General features: G+C 39.8%; 2 protein-coding genes across 6 annotated transcripts in view; one reads left to right on the top strand and one right to left on the bottom strand.

Moving 5' to 3' along the window:
* The first annotated feature begins 1,433 nt into the window (after window positions 1-1,433).
* fkbp11 (FKBP prolyl isomerase 11) overlaps window positions 1,434-20,226 on the top strand; it is a 45,139-nt gene continuing 26,346 nt past the window's right edge. Inside the window, exons 1-7 of one of the 3 annotated variants that reach the window (XR_011883821.1) lie at window positions 1,434-1,727; window positions 1,845-1,907; window positions 3,353-3,440; window positions 3,734-3,767; window positions 5,198-5,268; window positions 6,153-6,350; window positions 7,967-8,150. Coding sequence is in view for 2 of the 3 variants with exons in the window: in XM_072248806.1 (XP_072104907.1) it covers window positions 1,632-1,727; window positions 1,845-1,907; window positions 3,353-3,440; window positions 3,734-3,767; window positions 5,198-5,268; window positions 6,153-6,350; window positions 7,967-7,995 (579 nt within the window). In the remaining variant the exon portion in view is untranslated. Of the gene's footprint in view, window positions 1,728-1,844; window positions 1,908-3,352; window positions 3,441-3,733; window positions 3,768-5,197; window positions 5,269-6,152; window positions 6,386-7,966; window positions 8,982-20,226 lie in introns of those variants that run through there. The other 2 variants (XM_072248806.1, XM_072248807.1) reach the window with 2 other exon arrangements.
* ccdc65 (coiled-coil domain containing 65) overlaps window positions 10,304-20,226 on the bottom strand; it is a 37,117-nt gene continuing 27,194 nt past the window's right edge. For 2 of the 3 annotated variants that reach the window (XM_072248805.1, XM_072248803.1), the window contains 3 exons: window positions 19,417-19,635; window positions 12,965-13,117; window positions 10,304-12,059 (listed from right to left, as the gene is read on the bottom strand). In XM_072248805.1, coding sequence (XP_072104906.1) covers window positions 11,766-12,059; window positions 12,965-13,117; window positions 19,417-19,635 — 666 coding nt within the window. In that variant the 3' untranslated portion in view covers window positions 10,304-11,765. The remainder of the gene's footprint in view (window positions 12,060-12,964; window positions 13,118-19,416; window positions 19,636-20,226) is intronic. The other variant, XM_072248804.1, reaches the window with a different exon arrangement.

Genomic DNA, 20,226 nt, shown 5'->3' on the forward strand with positions numbered 1-20,226 from the left:
ATTTTCAAAAGGCTTTTGACAAGGTCCCACACAGGAGATTAGTGTGCAAACTTAAAGCACACGGTATTGGGGGTAAGGTATTGGTGTGGGTGGAGAATTGGTTAGCAGACAGGAAGCAAAGAGTGGGAATAAACGGGACCTTTTCAGAGTGGCAGGCAGTGACTAGTGGGGTACCGCAAGGCTCAGTGCTGGGACCCCAGTTGTTTACAATATATATTAATGACTTGGATGAGGGAATGAAATGCAGCATCTCCAAGATTGCGGATGACACGAAGCTGGGCGGCAGTGTTAGCTGTGAGGAGGATGCTAAGAGGATGCAGGGTGACTTGGATAGGTTAGGTGAGTGGGCAAATTCATGGCAGATGCAATTTAATGTGGATAAGTGTGAAGTTATCCACTTTGGTGGCAAAAACAGGAAAACAGATTATTATCTGAATGGTGGCCGATTAGGAAAAGGGGAGGTGCAACGAGACCTGGGTGTCATTATACACCAGTCATTGAAAGTGGGCATGCAGGTACAGCAGGCGGTGAAAAAGGCGAATGGTATGCTGGCATTTATAGCAAGAGGATTCGAGTACAGGAGCAGGGAGGTACTACTGCAGTTGTACAAGGCCTTGGTGAGACCACACCTGGAGTATTGTGTGCAGTTTTGGTCCCCTAATCTGAGGAAAGACATCCTTGCCATAGAGGGAGTTACAAAGAAGGTTCACCAGATTGATTCCTGGGATGGCAGGACTTTCATATGATGAAAGACTGGACGAACTAGGCTAATACTCGTTGGAATTTAGAAGATTGAGGTGGGATCTGATTGAAACGTATAAAATCCTAAAGGGATTGGACAGGCTAGATGCAGGAAGATTGTTCCCGATGTTGGGGAAGTCCAGAATGAGGGGTCACAGTTTGAGGATAAAGGGGAAGCCTTTTAGGACCAAGATTGGGAAAAACTTCTTCAGAGAGTGGTGAATCCGTGGAATTCTCTGCCACAGGAAACAGTTGAGGCCAGTTCATTGGCTATATTTAAGAGGGAGTTAGATATGGCCCTTGTGGCTAAAGGGATCAGGGGGTATGGAGGGAAGGATGGTGCAGGGTTCTGAGTTGGATGATCAGCCATGATCATACTGAATGGTGGTGCAGGCTCAAAGGGCCGAATGGCCTACTCCTGCACCTATTTTCTATGTTTCTATGTATCGAGGCCAAGATCAGAGCAGCTCTGGTTTTATTTGCATGGTGGGGTGAATTCAGGGGCCGAATGGCCCACACCAGCTCTCATTTCTTATGTGTTCATCTCTCTGAAGTACAGTACCATCCCAGATTACGTGCTTTAGAGGGATATTAACCAACGATCTGCCGATCTTTTCTAGTCCATGCTGGCACAGCGAGTACAGAAATAGGACTGAAGGATGATTAAGAAACTCCACTGAGATAAACGGCAGCCGTGTGCAAATAAAAGCAAATACATATCTCGAATGCCCTTAACATTCACTAATGAAAGTGGGCGGTGCTTTTTCGTAGGGACAAAACAGAGACTGCCGGGATATTGGACGACTACTTAATTTCACGATAACTTAGTGAAGGAACGCGGTTGCGATTTAGGTGTCTTCTTCCACTCGCTCGATCTGCTGCTGGTCAGGATGAGCAGAACCGTTCTCCTTCTCCTGATCCTCGGCTCCTTGAGCGGCATTTCCAGGCAGGATGAAGAAGTACAAGAACTCAAAGTGGAAGTCTTGGTGAGCAGATCCCTTTTTACAAGCGGCTCTCCGGGACCTTTATCTTTGAGCAGAACGTTGAGTTCACAACTATAAACATGTCTCTTCATTTCCATTTGTGTTTATTTTAATAAACAGCTGAAACCAGAGGGATGCCTCGAGCAATCGAAATTTGGGGACACGGTTCACATCCACTACACTGTAAGAAATATAAAACACTTTTCGCTTTATTAAATCTGTAACTCGAAAATTCGAATTATTTTGCTAAGTTGCACACGTGGAGACTGCGGGACTCTGGTTGTACTAACACGTCAGCAGATATTTGGCGACCAGGGAATGGATTAAGGGGAAGTATATTTCCGCTTGAAAACCAACCGTAACTCCGCCAATTTTTTTTAGGGGGGATGGGGTGCAGAAGATGTCGGAGCGAGGAAAGTGCAGTGATTATAAAACGTGAGAAAGTGGCAAAGTGGATTCAAAGTAGCGTGACATGCAATATTCTATCCGTACTAACTATAAACAAACTAGCAACATTTACCTTGGGAATATTGGATTTTATTCTGGCCTTTTTAATTCTACCTTTGCGTTACTCATGTTACGTACGTTTACTTAATATAAACAAGAACCCCAGATATAAATAACTTATGCACAGAAATTCAATGCAAATTGAACATATTTATTTATTGAAGATAGCAAACTGTGTAGCAACTTAACAATTGTTATGAATTGACAAATTAAGTAAATGGGAAAATCACAACTTAAATAAATGAATAATTCACGCAGAAATAAGTTGAAGGCATGTACTCAGCTGCTTTTATAGCAATCACTAAGGGTAATGCTTGTGAGGCTTAGCTTCTGACATTACAACGCTGACTACACTTCAAATAAAAATTTAATTTGCTGTAAAATGCTTTGGGCATCCTAGGGTTGTGAAAGATGCTTAAGAAATGCTTTTACACGGGCAAAGCCATCAAACACAAATCAAAGAAAACCATCACACTAGATTTATAGTGTCTGTCCCATTTCCAGACATCAACTCCTGCAGCCACCATAAATAAGTTAAATTTAGATATCAATTTATTAGCTGTGGTGTCTTAAGCACACTATTACCCTTTGATGTACAGCCTGTGAAATGTTGCTAGCTGCAGTGGGTATAAATGATAGTTATGATTATATAAGTGACTTTTTGTTTTTGCCATTGGATATTCAGTATCACTGTAAAAGGACATCTGCCAATTCCATTAATGTTTTATGGAATAATCAGTGCAACAAATGGTATGGAATCTATACCAGCCCTGATGAAGGGTCTTGGCCTAAAACGTCCACTGTTTATTACTCTCTGTAGATGCTGCTGACTGGCTGAGTTCCTCTAGCATTTTTGTGTGTTGCTTTGGATTTTCAGCATCAACAGAATTTTTTTTGTGTGTAAATGGTATAGAATATTGACTGGATTTGAATGGTACTTTGATGCTGGAAATCATTTTGGTGACCATTGGGAGGCTCCTCAGTTTGCTAGTGGAAGGTTAGTTAAACATATCGTTAGATGCTCAGGGTTTCTGCTTGCTGAATTATTGACAGAACCCTATGGATTGCTATGGAGGTACATACTGGAGAGTTGATGTGCTTTCTTTTCTCCTCTGTATTAGGGCAAACTGGAAGATGGGACCATGTTTGATAATTCTTTGATCCGTGATCCTCTGGTGGTAGAACTGGGCAAAAAACAGGTTATTCCAGGTAAAATGTGACATTCTGATGCTGCAATGAAACTGTACTGGAGAAATGTCTCCCAAACACAGTTACAAAGATTGATTCAAGAATGAGGCAGTCACTTGCCCTTTAAGTGCTATTAATTTGACACTCATGAAAGTAATGTTGACTTCACTCCATAAACACGAATCTTCATTGAAGTGTGATTGCCATCAGGAGGTTCATTATGATTCACAATTTTAATTCAGTTCCAATTCTGAAACCATTGGTGGAAGTATATTTACAAATAGTATTGTAAATGATTTGATTTCTTTTCATAGGTTTGGAACAGGGCCTTCTTGACATGTGTGTCGGGTAAGTTGATTTGATTGTATCATGGGATGACTTAAAGTTTCATCTGAATTAGACTGCAGTTGAAGCTAAAAGCAAATAGGACTTCAGATGCTGGACATCTGATGGAGAAAATGCTATGAACAGCCCGTCAAATCAGCATCCTTAGAAAGGGAAGCAGAGCCAATGTTTGAGGTCACTGAAAAAGGGTTGTTATCCTGAAACATGAACTGCTTTTCCAATTGGATTTAAAGTCAGTGATTTTAATAAGCATTACTAACTCTCCAACAATTTACTCTTGACAAGACCATGAACAATTTATGTCTATCAGTATGTTTACCATCAGCTTTCCCCTACAATCAAGCTTATTTCTATTTTCTCCTTCTCAAATCCAAAATCAATGACTCCCATCACTATACTGGTTGACAACAGTTAAGTAACTCCATGTGGGAAAGCAGGTTTGATTTTGTTCAGTATTCAATTCAATGCAGTTGAGACAAGAGATTCTGTACAAGTGATGATGAAGGAGAGAATCTGGATCATTACCTGATCTTTTGGAGCAATTTACAACTTTGTTCTAACAGGCAGTAAATGAATCATATGATTTGACCTTGGGAGCTTGCTGACAGTTATTAGCTATGATTGGCTGGGGGAAATAACTTCCCAAAAATTAAACTTGAAAAGACACAAAATGCCTAGCTGTATGTTGAATGTTCTATACATGCATCCACAATTTCTATAAAGGTCACACTTCATGTTTGGAAATATGCACTTTCTGGAGCACTGACCTAGTGCTCACAGGAAATAGGTAATTCTGATTTATGAAAAAACAGGATATTGGAGAATTTTGAAGATGTTATATTGATATACAGATGGCTGAAGTCAACTCAATGTGTTGTTGATCAAACCATCCAGAATATCACACTGTAACATCTGTTTATTATGCAAAAATTAATTTAAACATAATATGCACAGTGTTGAGTAGTAACAATAATTATATGTTCTATAATGTTTAATTATATGCTGCAGAATTTTCAAAAACCGGAAGTGTCAGCCAGCTGTCTCTCAATCACTTCTTAATATTTTAAAAGCTTTCTCTTCTCTCCTGGTGGAGCTCAGGCCCATGAGCATTGGACACTCACTCAATTCCTTTGTGAGAGTTTAAGATGAAACCCATTCTCATTCACCATTCTGGCTCTCACACTTTTCAGGAAGGGTTCATGTTACGGAAAAGTGCTTTGGATTTCCCTTTTTAATCTAAGTATATTGAAGCTAATTCTACTGGCCTTGCTAATACATTAACCAGGGAATGACCTTTGTATTTGTTAATAATAACCGACTTTACCAATTGAGCAACAGTGATCTATTAGATACTGGATGATTAGTAATAATGAAACAGGAAAATAATTATGTTCCTGCCAGAAAACTAACAAGTGTTTTTTTTTTAATTCAAGGGAAAAAAGAAAGTTAATCATTCCACCTAACCTCGCATATGGGAAACGAGGCTTTCCACCGTCCATTCCAGGTATAGACTCATTTCCAACTCTGATGTTACCTTCATGCTCTGTTGTCTGACTTTTTTTTTAGTAACAACACCACGGAATGCCTATTCTAAACTTTGTGCAGCTATCTTTTCAGCCAGCTTGATTAAAATAGCATCTTGTAATATAAATGATCACCAGTGTTTATTTCAAAGAAAGTGATAGAAATCGTTACAAGGTCTCAATAGCACAATGAAAAACCTGCGATTTATCTTTTTTTTCCAATTTTAAACTTTGAGAAGTAAATTGAAAAGATACAAGATTAAATGGGGGTAGAGGAGGGTGGAGTAGTTAAATATCACAACAAATAGATTTTAGACTTTCTGCACACTGCATGTTTCCAAAGACCCTGTGAGATGAATTTTGATTTCCATATATTGAGGAGATCAGGATAGTGATTGTGCATTGGATTAATAATTTGGAAAAGCAAGAAATGAACATTCCAAGGAATAATTACCCTAATAATATAGAAGATTACAATTGAGGGTGAACTTGGAGAGTGGAGACCCTGGGGGGGCAGGGGGGAATCATCTCTGAAACTGCACAAATTTTCCTGGTCTTCTGCAGAAATGTGCACTGGTGGTAGAAGAGTTGCCTGGATACAGGGAAGTTTGTGTTCTGCACTGTTAAATACTGTTAAAAAGAAAAGCTTTTCTGAGACTATAGATATGGTTCAATGTGATATCAAAATAGATAGCCAGGCCCAGATGACAACAACATATAATGAAATGAGTGATCTATTTAGTGTCAGAACCACTGAAAATTCCTCACCTTTCTATTCTACTAGTGTTCATATACCTACATTTTAATTACTGTAATATATTAGATATGTCTGGATATTGAGTTTAGAATATTTTCTGTATTTCAGGAGACTCTGTACTGTTATTTGAGACTGAATTGGTGACATTAGTGAAATCAACATTCTGGAAGAAGTTGGTGGACAATGTGATCCCTATAATCAGCCTGCTGCTGACCCCTGGACTTCTGTGTCTAATAGGCTATTACCTGTATTCAAAAGCAAACACGCAAAAAACCTCCAGACGAAAAGCCAAAGAGGATAAAAGAGGCAAAGCAAAAAAGAAATAAAATTTCTGCAGAAATTAATTGTTTTGTTTTTTTTAAATATTTTGATTTATTTTCTATCAGATAGCCCTTTGATTCTAGCAGTGATATCTGTGCATGATAATTGGGTTACTATTATGGTTATCATTACTACCTCAAGTAATATTCATAGGTTGAACTCTAGGCCCTTCAATTCTACGCATGTAACAGAGTCGTAGAGGTGAACAATATTACAGTTAGTTAGCTGTGTAATAGTGTAAAACATATATTCAAATACATTTCTATAACTGGCAGTATTCTTCCCATGCATTGGTCATGCCCATGACCATAATTGTGCAAGATTATAATTTTAAAGCTCCACTTGATGTTCTTTCACACAGAAAAAAAGAATGCCAAGATTACTTTTCTAATAAAGAAATAGGGCAGTGCTAAATACCAATCATGCTCATACACTCTGCATGTCTCTTACCTAATTTTATTGTTCAGATATGGGTTTAAAATAACGTCTTTAGTCTTGTCATGGTGTCACTCTCTATAGAATTCTGAATTACACAGAGGTACACTAGTGCATTATAGACAATTGCCAAACTTCTATCTGGCAGCGCAGTTTACACAAAAAGATATGGAGCCTATAATGGATATGTAGTGTTATGGATAATATCAAAATTCTCTATTGGATTAATGGAGGGAAATACTCATTATTATTAAAAAAGCAGTAAGAGGACTTTGCAGGAAGCCCCTTACCTGTTTGTATTGGCTTAAATTCAAACATGGTGTCCAACCATCAAAGATGAAGCACTGAGGAATCTCAACCTAGCTCCAAATGGGCTGAATAAAGAAAGCTCATGATTCAACACAAATTAGCACAGAACTGGTAATCCTACTCATGGGAAACCAAGTGACAGATTCATTAGGAGATGAGAATTCACACTGGTGAAATGAGTTCTTTCGTACTACAGTTGTGCAAGCTTGCTGGATCTTATATTTTATATCCCGCCATATGATTAATCGAAGTAATGTCTTGATGCTGAAATATAAACCAGAAAATACCATATTTCCTCAACTGTGACAATAAAACTCATAAAAAAAACTTCACTTACAAGCTGCCATTAATCTGCAGTGTGCTCATGTTAGTCTCTAACTGTGTGAACAGCACAATTGTGGAATGGAAATAGGGGTTAGCTATGGGAATGGCAGGTAGGGTGTTGGTGATAGGGTTGTGTTGTCTTCTCTCAAATATTTTCATTAATTCAACTGTGACATTTGCCACATGGAACTATCAGACTGAAGCTTAACCTCCTGAATGATAATGTGCTTCAAGCAAATATCCTCCAAATGATAATATTACTGAGTGTTAAGAAAGAACAGGTAGTTGTGCTATCAGTAAGGCAAAACAGAATTATTCCTTCTCTCAGTAAAGGCTTCCAACAAGAACTAAATTTAACTGAAACCATCAGGATAGCATTATAGAGGCTGCAGAGAAAAAGCGAATGAGACAATCTCAATAAAGCTTCACTAGAACTCCTCTTTCAGGAGGCTGCAGCTTTTCACATTTTAACAATGCTATCAATGACTGGACAACTGAAGAGTGATATTTACTTGAACCTTTTGTAACCACAGGATTTCCCAAAACGTTTTACAGCCAGTGATGTACTTCTTGAAGAACAGTGAATTAAGTGCCCCAGGCTCTTCCCCAGATGCATCCTGAAGACAGAAAGTAGTCAAGACTGAATGGGAGAAACACTGGGATAATGCAAACAAAACGTTCCTTACTAGGGATGGAAACAAGTCATCCAGGCTACTGGTAAGAGATAACTTTCAGGAGAACATAATCAGTATAGAAATTCAAATACTTTCTTTATTGGCAGTGACTACAAATCTTTTTTTTTGGAAATGCAGTGCAATCACAACCATTTTTAGAAATTAATCAGGCACTTTGGTTGAGAATTACCTTAAAATAGCTGAGATAATCTCAGTGTCAGATTATGTCATACCCTGTTCAACACCCTCTTTTGACTGCTGTTCAGGAAATGGGTATCCCCAAAGAACAAGTACTTCCACTATACCCAGGATTTAACAAGGGGCTTGGATCTCTCCTCTCCTTCAGGGCCCCACTCCACCCAACAACTCACCCCACTCCCATAATCCCCAATCAGTCCCCATCACCAGGACAAATCATCAACCTCTGGCCAGTTGGCAAGTCTTTTATATACCCACCTCACAGTGATTGAGCTGCTGACCTCCAGCCATAGAATTCATACAGTATAGAATCAGGCCCTTTGGCCCGCCCCGACCATGTTGTCCATCATACATATCAATGCAAATCTCATTTACCAGCACTTGATCCATATCTTTCTATGGTTTGGCGACCCAGATGTTTCTTAAACGCTGTGAGAGTCTCTGCTTCCACCACCCCCTCAGGCACTGATGTATTTTAACTACAATCAATCAAACACCTTGACTGCACATGGTGATCTCCATTTAACTAATTCTGTGACTTCGAAAACCAATTGTTTGCACCAGTGATGATTTGTTGTGTCATATTAAAAGGGATGAATACTTATACAATCAATTATTTTGTTATTAATTTAGATCACAAGAGTTTTTCTGTTGATCAATGTCAAAAAAAGTCAAATTAAATCCACTGTGATTCAATGTTGTAAAACAATAAAACATGAAAACTTCCAAATGGGGGTGAATACTTTTTTAGGCACTGTAACTCCCATCAGGGTCTTGTAGTTTCTTAACTCTACCCATAAGGATTCTACACCTTCTGATCCTATGTCACCCCTTTCTAAGGATTTGATTTCATTTTTTACCAACAGAGCCACCCCATCCCCCCCTTTGCTTACCTACCTGTCCTTTCAATATAATGTTAAGCTCCCAAATATGATCTCTTTCAGCCACGAATCAGTGATACCCACAACATACCTGCCCATCTCCAACTGTGCTACAAGATCATTCCATATACTGCGTGCATTCAAATGTAATACCCTCAGTCATGTATTCATCATCCTTTATGCTTTAACTCATCTGACTGCAATTTTGCCCTATCATCTGTCTGTCCTTTCTTACAGTCTCACTACACACTGTATCTAGTTGTATACCAACTGCCCCATCCTCAGGCCTATTACTTTGGTTCTCATCCCCCTGTGTCTTGGGCATTTTTCAGCTAGGTTGAAGGTTCTGTACTGTATGCTGCAATCCTTCCTTAGCTGCACCAGTGTGTGACCACTTTGAGAAACTAATGATGGTGCAGTGAGGAATGATTGATGGGGTGAACATTCTCTCTCATGTATGGCACTCAGAATGGTCAACTGGACTGGGGAAACTATATACACACACTCTTCTTTTCAAGATTTAGGTTTCAGTCAACCTGTTAATGGCTGAAGTTAAGGTTCTTTATTTAGCATAGTTGTTGATTGATAACAAAAGCTAGATCTCTTGACAGAAAAAAAAAGAGAAAAATTGCAAAATTTAAAACCAAGTGACTGTACCAGTCAGATGCAAGGAAGAGCAGATCCATTTCACTGAATGAAAAGAGGCAATCAATAGCTGATACCATGAAAATAACAAAGGTGGACTGTGGGTCCTGCAAGTAGGAAATACTTAGATTGCTTATCTCTATTCTTGGTTAGATCTGTGCCCTGGGCTCCCTATTCAGCACCTCTACTGGTCACTACTTCAAAGATTCAGGAAAGACTTGGAGGAGAATGTTACCAACCACAGACCTGACCAGAACAAGGAGCCCCATAAATACAAGACTGTTATAAATTAAATCCCAAAAGAAATGGAATTCTCGCTTTGGCTAGCAGTTTAGTCTAGGGGATGATAGCCCCCAGCCCGGCCAAACTTAAGAAATTTCATTTGGGTGGACGCTGTGCGATGTGTCCCCTGTTACAAATCAGTACCACGAAATAACAAACAGTACACAATATGCGATTAAACAATACAGCTTTATAATTTTTAATTTGACTGTATGGTTAGTAAAGAAACAAAAGAAAAGGGCCCATTCTTATGAAACAGTCTAATGTGCAACACTGGAGCTCACAGTGTCATCCATTTGTTTCTGTCATCCTCTGAGCATAGGTTTGGACCCTCGCTCTTCAGTCCACTCCATCTGGCAGTCTACCAACTCTCTCCATTTGCGTTCTCTCTCTTTCCATTGTTCCCCGGCAAAAAAACCGCGAAATCCCTGCTCCCAGACACACAAGAAAGAACAACATCCCGTTCATTGGCTAACATTCCCCATTATCTCTAGTCATAATCGAAACAGAGAAACCATTACCTTAGCAATGGAACCTTACAGTGTGTTACAGAAATACAGAACAAACATCTCTACCCAGAGACTTGGAATGTGGCAGCCAAAGTGCAGATGTATTTAAGGGAAGGTGAACTAGAAGTACTGTACATGTTGATAAGGTTACATGAACAAGGGTGAGAGCAGGCTGGTGTTGTGCATACACACTGCTAGAGTTTTGGGCCAAATTCCCCATACAGTTTAAAGACCCCTATTTGTTACAAAATACCACGGGATAGGATTTGATCATAGTCATTTGCATTAAACATAGAATGTACAGGCATTGGACTCTCCTTCCAAAGTTTGGCAGCATTGAAATCTCTCTATTGTGTGCTGAGCACATAAAATCAAGGACAGATTTCTGCCCCTTTATCTCTACATTCACAATATGCGCTAGAAATATCACAGATGATTTGCAAAGATTTAGCTATTGAGTTGAACTTTAAATCCCTTTCTTAGATGGAAACAATGAGCTATTTACTTTGTTACAATGGCTATGTGCGTAAATTTATCTGGACCATTTGACAAATGATGTGGACTAATTATTTATTGAACATAAGTGTAAGTAGGTAGTTAACTCGGTAATTAAGTAAAGCTTTGCTGAACAGACATAAGGGTAAGGCACACTTAGGCCCCAAAATGAAGTGATTGTTAGACTGTGCGATTAACAGTACGAGAGGTGATTGATAAGTTTGTGGCCTAAGGTAGAAGGAGTCGATTTTAGAAAACCTAGCACATTTATTTTTCCTACATTTACACACAGTCCAGTGGCCATGGAGCATACGGATCCCTTCTTTGTAGAAGTCAGCATCTTGGACCTCCAGGAGTGGTCCACAGCAGGGGTGATTGAGATGAGTTATAAACTTCAAACTTTCTGCATTATCACTGAAAAGAGTTGAACTGCACGTGCATGTAACAAGAGCTGTATAACTCATCTCCTTACACCTTAGGCCACAAACTTATTAATCACCCCTGCTGTGGACCTCTTCTACATAGAAGGGCTCCACGACCACTGGACTAAGTGTGTAAATGTCGGAGGGGACTATGTTGAAAAATAAATGTAGCTAGGTTTTCTAAAATTGACTCCTCCTTCCTTAGGCCACAAACTTATCAAACTTATCAATCACCCATTGTATGTGCTGCTTCAATCACATTGTAAACTGGCTTTGCAGATTTTGTCACAGGCATATTAATTTTCACATTTGTTTTGTTGTTTATAACAATGAGTGGGTTCAAATTTGACAGGATTTGGTCACTGACTGAGATTCCATCTAAGTACTGTTTCAGGAGTTGTCGAAGTTTCTGGTTCTCCTGCAGTAAGGTTTGTTTCTCTTTTTGTAAAACCACCTGGTCGAACAGAACCTTATTATAGCGCTTCCAGAATTGCTCCAGAGCCTCAAAGTCCGTCATCACCTTAAAAGAAGGAAAAAAAACAGAGGAAAATGTCACCATTTACCATGCTATGGAACCTGGGAAGATCAATCACTGTGGTGGATCTGGTTAGACAAGTCCCACATCCAAATTAAGATCTTTAGTTTTAGCCAAAATCTGAATGAATTAAAGTTAACCAGAGCCCAATCTAAACATTTCACTTTTTGAGAATATATTTTGTAATAAATATTCCAGGTATAGGCACCAAAACTGAGGCTCTGTTTGGGACTGAAGCGGTGCTATATTATTGGAGCTGCCAACTTTTGGCTGAGAGATTCGGTCAAGGCCTTATCTGCTCTCTCAGGTGATCTAAAAGATCACAAAGCACTATTTTGAAAAATGTCAACAGAGTTCACCTTTGGCCAATATTTATCCCTCAACTAGATAATCCAGTCATTACTGTGCTAAGGTTTTCAGGAGTTTGCTAAACACAATTTGGCTTTTGTATTATCTACATTGCAACAGTGTTAACACTTGAATACTTTATTATCCACAAAAAGGTATCCTGAAAGGGATAGCAAAAACCTGATTGAAATACTGTACAACACTGTCTTTTGCCAATATATAAAATGTTACATAATTACTATTCAAATATTGTATTCCTGGAACATAGGGAGGTTCCACAAATTAGTGAAGCACATACTCAAGTGATCCAAATCAGTCTGTGTTCTAGATTAACTGATGTTGTCTGGAGTTATCTCTCTCACATCCACAAGATCCAAATTCTAGCATGCCTATCTTCCCCAAATCTTACCCTTGCTACCTGGAAGCATGAATATCAGCCAAGTTTTAAACTTTATCCACTTCCTACTTTAGTATATTCACATTTCCAAAAATTCCAATTTAAGTAAATCTTGTTTATAAGACACAGTTTATCCACCACTTACTTGAACTAGCTCCTCACAAGGCTTCTTCATCATTAAAGTTTGAACCCTTTCCTCTTCTTCTGGGGTCAGAGAGCAGGCATAGAATGGAAGAACTTTCTCTTTTTCTGTTTCTAATTTCCTGCACATCTCTGCCATTTTCAGAATGTGTTCACCCTATGCCAAAGATAGCAAGTATTCAAAATTGACGCCAAAAGAATTGTATTTGTAAGGACCGATGGGAATTAGCTATGATGATCATCCAGAACTGAGAATGGACCCCACAAGGACTTTGTTTGAAGAGATCTTGTGCACTTTTAAAATAGAACCCATTAACAGATTAAATTACTACTGATTTCATCCTCAAGTTTTGAAATATATCCAGGGATGACAACAGAACAGTAATGGCTGGAGTTAATGGGAGCAATTCAGAAGCTGCAGGATAGATACATCCCAAAGATGAAGAAGTATTCTAAAGGGAGGATAAGGCACTCATGGCTGACAAGGGAAGTCAAAGCCAACATAAAAGCAAAAGAGAGGGCATACAATAGAACAAAATTAGCAGGAAGTTAAAGGATTAGAGTACTTTTAAAAACCAACAAGACAACTAGAAAAGCAGTAAAGAGAGAAAAGATGAAATATGAAGGTAAGCTAATATAAAAGGATACCAAAAGATTTTTAGCATACACCTATAAAGAGTAAAAGAGAGGTGAGGGCAGATACTGGACTCCTGGAAAATGGCACTGGAGAGATAGTAACAGGAACAAAGAAATGGCAAGCAAACTCTAAGTCTACAATAGGTCAACAGTGGATGTGATATCATTGGCTTTTCAAGCAGCCTTGGATCTCCTGGACAATACAAATACCTATGTCAGGATGCTGTTTATTGACTACAGCTCAGTGTTTAACACAAGCAGTTCTGAGCGAAAAGCTCCTAAACCCGGGCCTCTGTACCTCGCTCTGCAACTGAATCCTTGACTTCCTAACCAGAAGACCACAATCTGTGCAGATCGGCACTAACATCTCCACCTCGCTGACGATCAACACTGGCACATCTCAGGGGTGTGTGCTAAGCCCACTGCTCTACTCTCTACACCCATGATGGTGTGGCTAGGCACAGCTCAAATGCCACCTATAAATTTGCTGATTATACAACTATTGTTGACAGACACTCAGATGGTGACGAGAGGGTGTACAGGAGCGAGATATACCAGCTAGTTGAGTGGTGTCGCAGCAACAACCTTGCACTCAATGTCAGTAAGACCAAAGAACTAATCGTGGACTTCAGAAAGGATAAGACAAGGGAACACACACCAGTTCTCGTAGAGAGATTAGAAGCGGAAAGAGTGAGCAATTACAAGTTCATGGGTGTCAATATCAGTGAGGATCTATTCTGGGCCCAACGTATTGATGCAGCTACAAAGAAGGCATGACAGTGGGTATATTTCATTAGGAATTTGAGAATATTTGGTATGTCTCCAAAGACACACAAATTTCTACAGATGTATCGTTGAGAGCATTCTAACTGTCTGCATCACTGTCTGGTATTGTGGGGGGAGGCTAAGGTTTGAAATAAGCTGCAAAGACTTGTAAACTTAGTCAGCTCCATCATGGGCACTAGCCTCCGTAGTATCCAGGAAAACTTAAGGAGTGATGCCTCAAAAAGGCAGTATCCATCATTAAGGACTCCCATCACCCAGGATTACATATCTCAATAACCCAGAGAACTACGTTGTCTGGAGTCAAGTCTTTAAGCTTTGGCTTTTGGTAGGGTCATCCATGCCAAACAGGTTAAAGGGTAGAGGACAGACTAAGAGTGGTCCACTGGTCCTCCAGGTTCGGTGGTTCAACTCAGGGCAAACAACCCTGACTGGTAAAACAAAATTCTATGGAAACAGCAATGAATGAGTCTGCACCAGTAGTGAAAACTGAGAGGAAGCTAGTGACAAAATGAAGGAAGCCCTAAGCACCACCAGAGATGGAGGACCTTCATTGCTGCCCTAAACGCCAGCAGCGTAACAGACAATAAGTAAGTGATTCTGTCATGGGGGATTTCAATATGCGGGGGGTTTTTTTTAGGAAAATCAGGTAGGTGCTAGATTCCAAGAGAAGGAATTTATAGAATGCCTATGAGATGGCTTTTTAGAACAGATGGTGGTTAAGTCCACTAGGAGATTAGCTATTCAGGATTGGGTGTTGTGCAATGAACTGGATTTGATTAGGGAGCTCTTAGGTGGTAGTGATCATAATGTGATAGAATTCACCCTGCAGTTTGAGAGGGAGAAGCTAAAATCAGATGTATTAGTATTACAGTGGAGTACAGAGGCACAAGACAGTTGCTGACCAAAGATGATTGAAAGGGGCCATTGACAGGGATAACAACAGCTGGAGTTTCTGGGAGCAATTCGGAATGAGGCAACTGTGGCTTACAAGGGTAGTCAAAGCCAGCATAAACGCAAAAGAGAGGATATACAATACAGCAAAAATTAGTGGATAACTTAAAGAGGATTGGCAACCTTTTAGAAACCAACAGAAGGCAACTAAAAAAAAATATAAGTAGAGAAAAAGTGCTTTGGATCAGTCTCCACTGTGGAAGACACCAGTAGTGTGCCAGAAATTCAAGAATGTCGGGGGGCAGAAGTGAGTGTAGTTGCTATTAGTAAGGAAGCTGAAAGGTCTGAAGGTAGATAAGTTACCTGGACTAGATAGACTACATCCATGGTTCTGAAAGAGGTAGCTGAAGAGACTGTGGAGTCATTAATAATGTATTTTCAAGAATCTCTTGATTCTGGAATGGTTCTGGAGGACTGGAAAATCACAATTGTCACTCCACTCTTTAAGGAGGAAGGGAGGCAGAAGACAGAAAATTATAGGCCAGAGAGCCTGACTTCAGTGGTAAGGAAGATGTTAGGTTCCAATATTAAGGAAGAGGTTTTGAGGTATTTGGAGGGACATGATAAAATAGGCCAACGACAGCATGGCTTCTGTAAGGGGAAATCTTGCCTGACAAATCTAGTGGAATTCTTTTGAGGAAATAACAGGCAGGATAGACAAAGGAGAGTCAGTGGATATTGTTTACTTGGTTTTTCAGAAGGCTTTTCATAAGCTGAGAGCTCATGGTATTACAGGAAAGATACTAGCATGGATAAAGAAAAAAAATTGGCTGACTGAAAAGGGGGCCTTTTCTGGTTGGTTATTCTGTAGCCTTTTCTGGCTGATTGTTAGTGGTGTTCTATAGGGGTCAGTGTTGGGAAGATTCTTTTCATGTTTTTGTCAATGATTTGGATGGCAGAATTGATGGTGTGGCCACGTGTACAGACAATATGAAGATAGGTGGAAGGGCAGGTAGTGTTGAGGAAGCAGAGTCTGCATACGGACTTAAGACAGATTAGGAGAATGCGCAAATAAAAGCAGATGGAATATACAGTGGTGCTAGAAGGTTTGTGAACCCTTTAGAATTTTCTCTATTTCTGCATAAGTATGACCTAAAACGTGATCAGATCTTCATGCAAGTCCTAAAACTAGATAAAGAGAATCCAATTAAATAACACAAAAATATTATACTTTTTCATTTAATTATTAAGAAAAATGATCCAATATACATGTATTTGTTGGAAAAAATATGTGAACCTTTGCTTTCAGTAACTGGTGTGACCCCTTTGTACAGCAATAACTTCAACCAAATGTTTCTGGTAACTGTTAATCAGTGCTATAACATAGACTTGGAGGAATTTTAGACCATTCCTCCATACAAAACTGTTTCAGTTCGTTGATATTTCTGGGATAACCTTGCATGAACAGCCCTCTTCAGGTCATGTCACAGCATCTCAATTGGGTTAAGGTCTGGACTCTGACTTGGCTATTTCAAAACACTATTTTTCTTCTCTTTAAACCATTCTGTTGTTGATTTACACTTGTGTTTCGGGTCATTGTCTTGTTGCATCATCACGCTATTAAGCTTCAGGTGACAGACTGCTACCCTGACATTCTCCTGCAAAATGTCTTGATACAATTTTGAATTCATTGTTCTCTCAACGATTGCAAATTGTCGAGGCCCTGAGGCGGCAAAGCAGCCCCAAACCATGATGCTCCTTCCACCATGCTTCACAGCTGGGATGAGGTTTTGGTGTTAGTGTGAGGTGCCCTTTACCTTCAAACATAGCAGTGTGCATTTCTGCCAAAAGGTTCAACTTTTGTCTCATCTGTTCACAGAATATTGTCCCAGAAGTGTTGGGAAATATCCAGGTGGACTTTTCAAACTTGAGACGTGCAGCAATGTCTTTTTCGGAGAGCAGTGGTTTTCTCTGTGGTGTCTTTTCATGAACACCATTCTTGTTCAGTGCTCTTCTTATAGTGGACACATGAACAGAGACTTTAGCAAGTTCTAGAGATTTCTACAGGTCTCTTGCTGTTACCCTTGGGTTCTTTTTCACCTCCTTCAGCATTGAAGATTGTGCTCTTGGTGTGATCTTTGCAGGACGCCTACTCCTAGGGAGACTAGCAACAGTACTGAGTTTCCTCCATTTATAGACAATTTCTCTTACTGTGGACTGATGACCACTCAGGTCTTTAGAAATGGTTTTGTAGCCTCTTCCAGCTTCATGCATCTCTACAATTCTTCTTCTAAGGTCCTCTGAAAGTTGTTTTGATTGAAGCATGGTGCACCTAAAGAGATCTTTCTTGAGAAGCACAGGCTCTGTCAGTAACCTGACTTTGTGTATCTTTTTTTAAAGGGAAGGGCAGCTCTACAACCCACACGTCCATTGATTGGAACGTCTGATTCCAAATAGCTTTTGTAGAAGGCATTTCCCCAGAGGCTCACATACTTTTTTTGTACCTAGACTGTGATTGTTTAAATGATGCACTCAGTAATGATGAGAAGCACAATTGCTTGCATGTTATTAGTTTATGCAGATTGTGTTTGTCTACTATCATGACTTAGATGAAGATCACACCACATTTTATGAGTAAATAATGCAGAAAACCGGGTAACTGGTCATGCAATTTAGAAGGAATAAAGGCATAGACTATTTTCTAAATGAGGAGAAAATTCAGAAATCAGAGGTGCAAAAGGACTTGGGAGTTCTTATGCAGGATCCCCTAAAAGTTAAATTGCAAGTTGAGTTGGTAGTAAGGAAGGCAAATGTAATGTTATCATTTATTTCAAGAGGACTAGACTATAAAAGCAAGGATATAATACTGGGGCTTTATAAGATACTGGGCAGACCACACGGAGTATTGTGAGCCATCTTGGGCCACTTCTCTAAGAAAGAATGTACTGGCAATGGAGAGGGCCCAGTGAACAGTCACGAGAATGATTCCACAAATGAAAGGGTTATGAGACTTGATTGATGGCTCTGGGTCTGTACTCGCTGGAGTTCAGAAGAATGGGGGGGGGGGAATCTCATTGAAACCTATTGAATATTGAAAGGCCTAGATAAAGTGGATGCGGAGAGGACGCCTTTGATAGTAGGACAGTTTAGAACCAGAGGGCACAGCTTCAGAAAAGGAGGACATCCCTTTAGATCAGAGATCAGGAAAAGATTCTTTAACCAGAAGATGGTGGAGGCCAAGGCATTGGGTATATTTAAAGTGGAGGTTGATAGGTTCTTGATTAGTAAGAGTGTCAATGGTTATAGGGAGAAGGCTGAAGAATGGGGTTCAGGGGAATAATAAATCAGTCATAATTGAATTGCTGAGCAGACCCGATGAGCCTAATTCTGCTCCTATGTCTTATGTTCCTATGACTGTCGCTTGCCAGAGGCTGTCTGGACTGTCTCCACACTACTTAATCTGGGTCTTAGTCAGCAGTGGGGTCAGGTTGTTGAATTTAAGAGTGCATAGAGGAAATAAGATGGGTTTCCGTGGTCAGCCTGAGTAAGGCAGTAGCCTGATGGCAGTAAGTGACTTCAGGCAGACCGATTTGACATCTGGTCTAAATTCACAGTGTAGTGTATGTCCTGCTGGAATATTTGCAAGGCATGTTAGATGTGCCAAAAAGAACAAAATACTTAATCATTTCAGCAGTACAAACATTAGATAAGTCTATATAATCTTATATCTATTATGCAGTGTTCTGATAAAACAAACTAATTTGGGAGTTTTGTTTAATTAGCTTTCATGAGTAGGCAAGACACATTTTAGTATCTCCACTTGTTTTCCTCTTTCAAGATTTGACCTTCCAATATCCTTTTTTATTAATCCACCCCTTATCCTGGGACTGTGTCCCATAGTTCTTGAACCTTTGCAAGGGGAAACAGTATCACCATCCACCCTTTCCAATCTTATACAGTTCAACACCATCACCATTCAGTTCCTCTGAATTCCGCTGAGCATAGGTTAATCTAAATCCCTCCTCATAGGGGAAACCCATCATCTCAAAATTCAATCCCGTGAATCTACATCACACTGACTCCAAGCCAAGTGTAGTCTTCCCTTAGGTATGGAGAGGTAGCTTGGGAGATCTGTGACTTTACCTTAGCACAGATGTTCTTCAATGCTTTGATTGCAGCTGTACTCTCAGCGGTCAGTTTGACAAGCCGCTTGTGCTCATATGCTTGGAGACTATTCATCTGACTTTTCTGTATGACAAAGTGTTGCTTTAAAGCAGCTGTACCCTCCCGTAGTTTTCTGTTTCCTCTTTCGTACTTCCATGTGTTGATCGCCATCTTAATCTTCAGTGCTGATATTGTATCCTACCAAAAAATATACAGTTGTCAAACTTGCAGTTATCACTATAAATACTGATTTAAACTCAGCGCTGAATGAAAAGCCAAGGATCACTGTACAAGTAATACCCTTGGTAGGACAAAAAACAAAGTAACCCAGTAAACAGTGGTTAGGTGCAAGTTTTTAAATACTGTAGATTGTAGGAAGAGAGAGGGATAGGATGAGTACACAGTGGTCAGATTCAGATTCACTTATCTATCACATGTACATCTAAATGTACAGTGAAATGTGTCATTTGCATTAACAACCAACACAACCTAACGATATGCTGAGGCAGCCCTCAAGTGTTGCCACACATTCCAGCACCAACATAACATGACCACAGTGCTTGGCAGAACAACACACAAACATCAATAACAACAGCAACAGCAAAGCAAGCCTCATTCCTTCTTATCATCCATCTACACACACACTCACTCACTCACTCACTCTGACAGTACTCCAACCCCAGGACAGGCCATCTCCAGCCTCCAGTGGTCTCACATGTTCACTGACATTGGGGCTTTGACTTCCCCAGCGGACTTGCAGGCCTCAGGGCTCCATCCACTGGGCTTCAA

The sequence above is a fragment of the Mobula birostris genome, chromosome X, assembly GCF_030028105.1.
Source record: "Mobula birostris isolate sMobBir1 chromosome X, sMobBir1.hap1, whole genome shotgun sequence".
NCBI lineage: Eukaryota > Metazoa > Chordata > Chondrichthyes > Myliobatiformes > Myliobatidae > Mobula > Mobula birostris.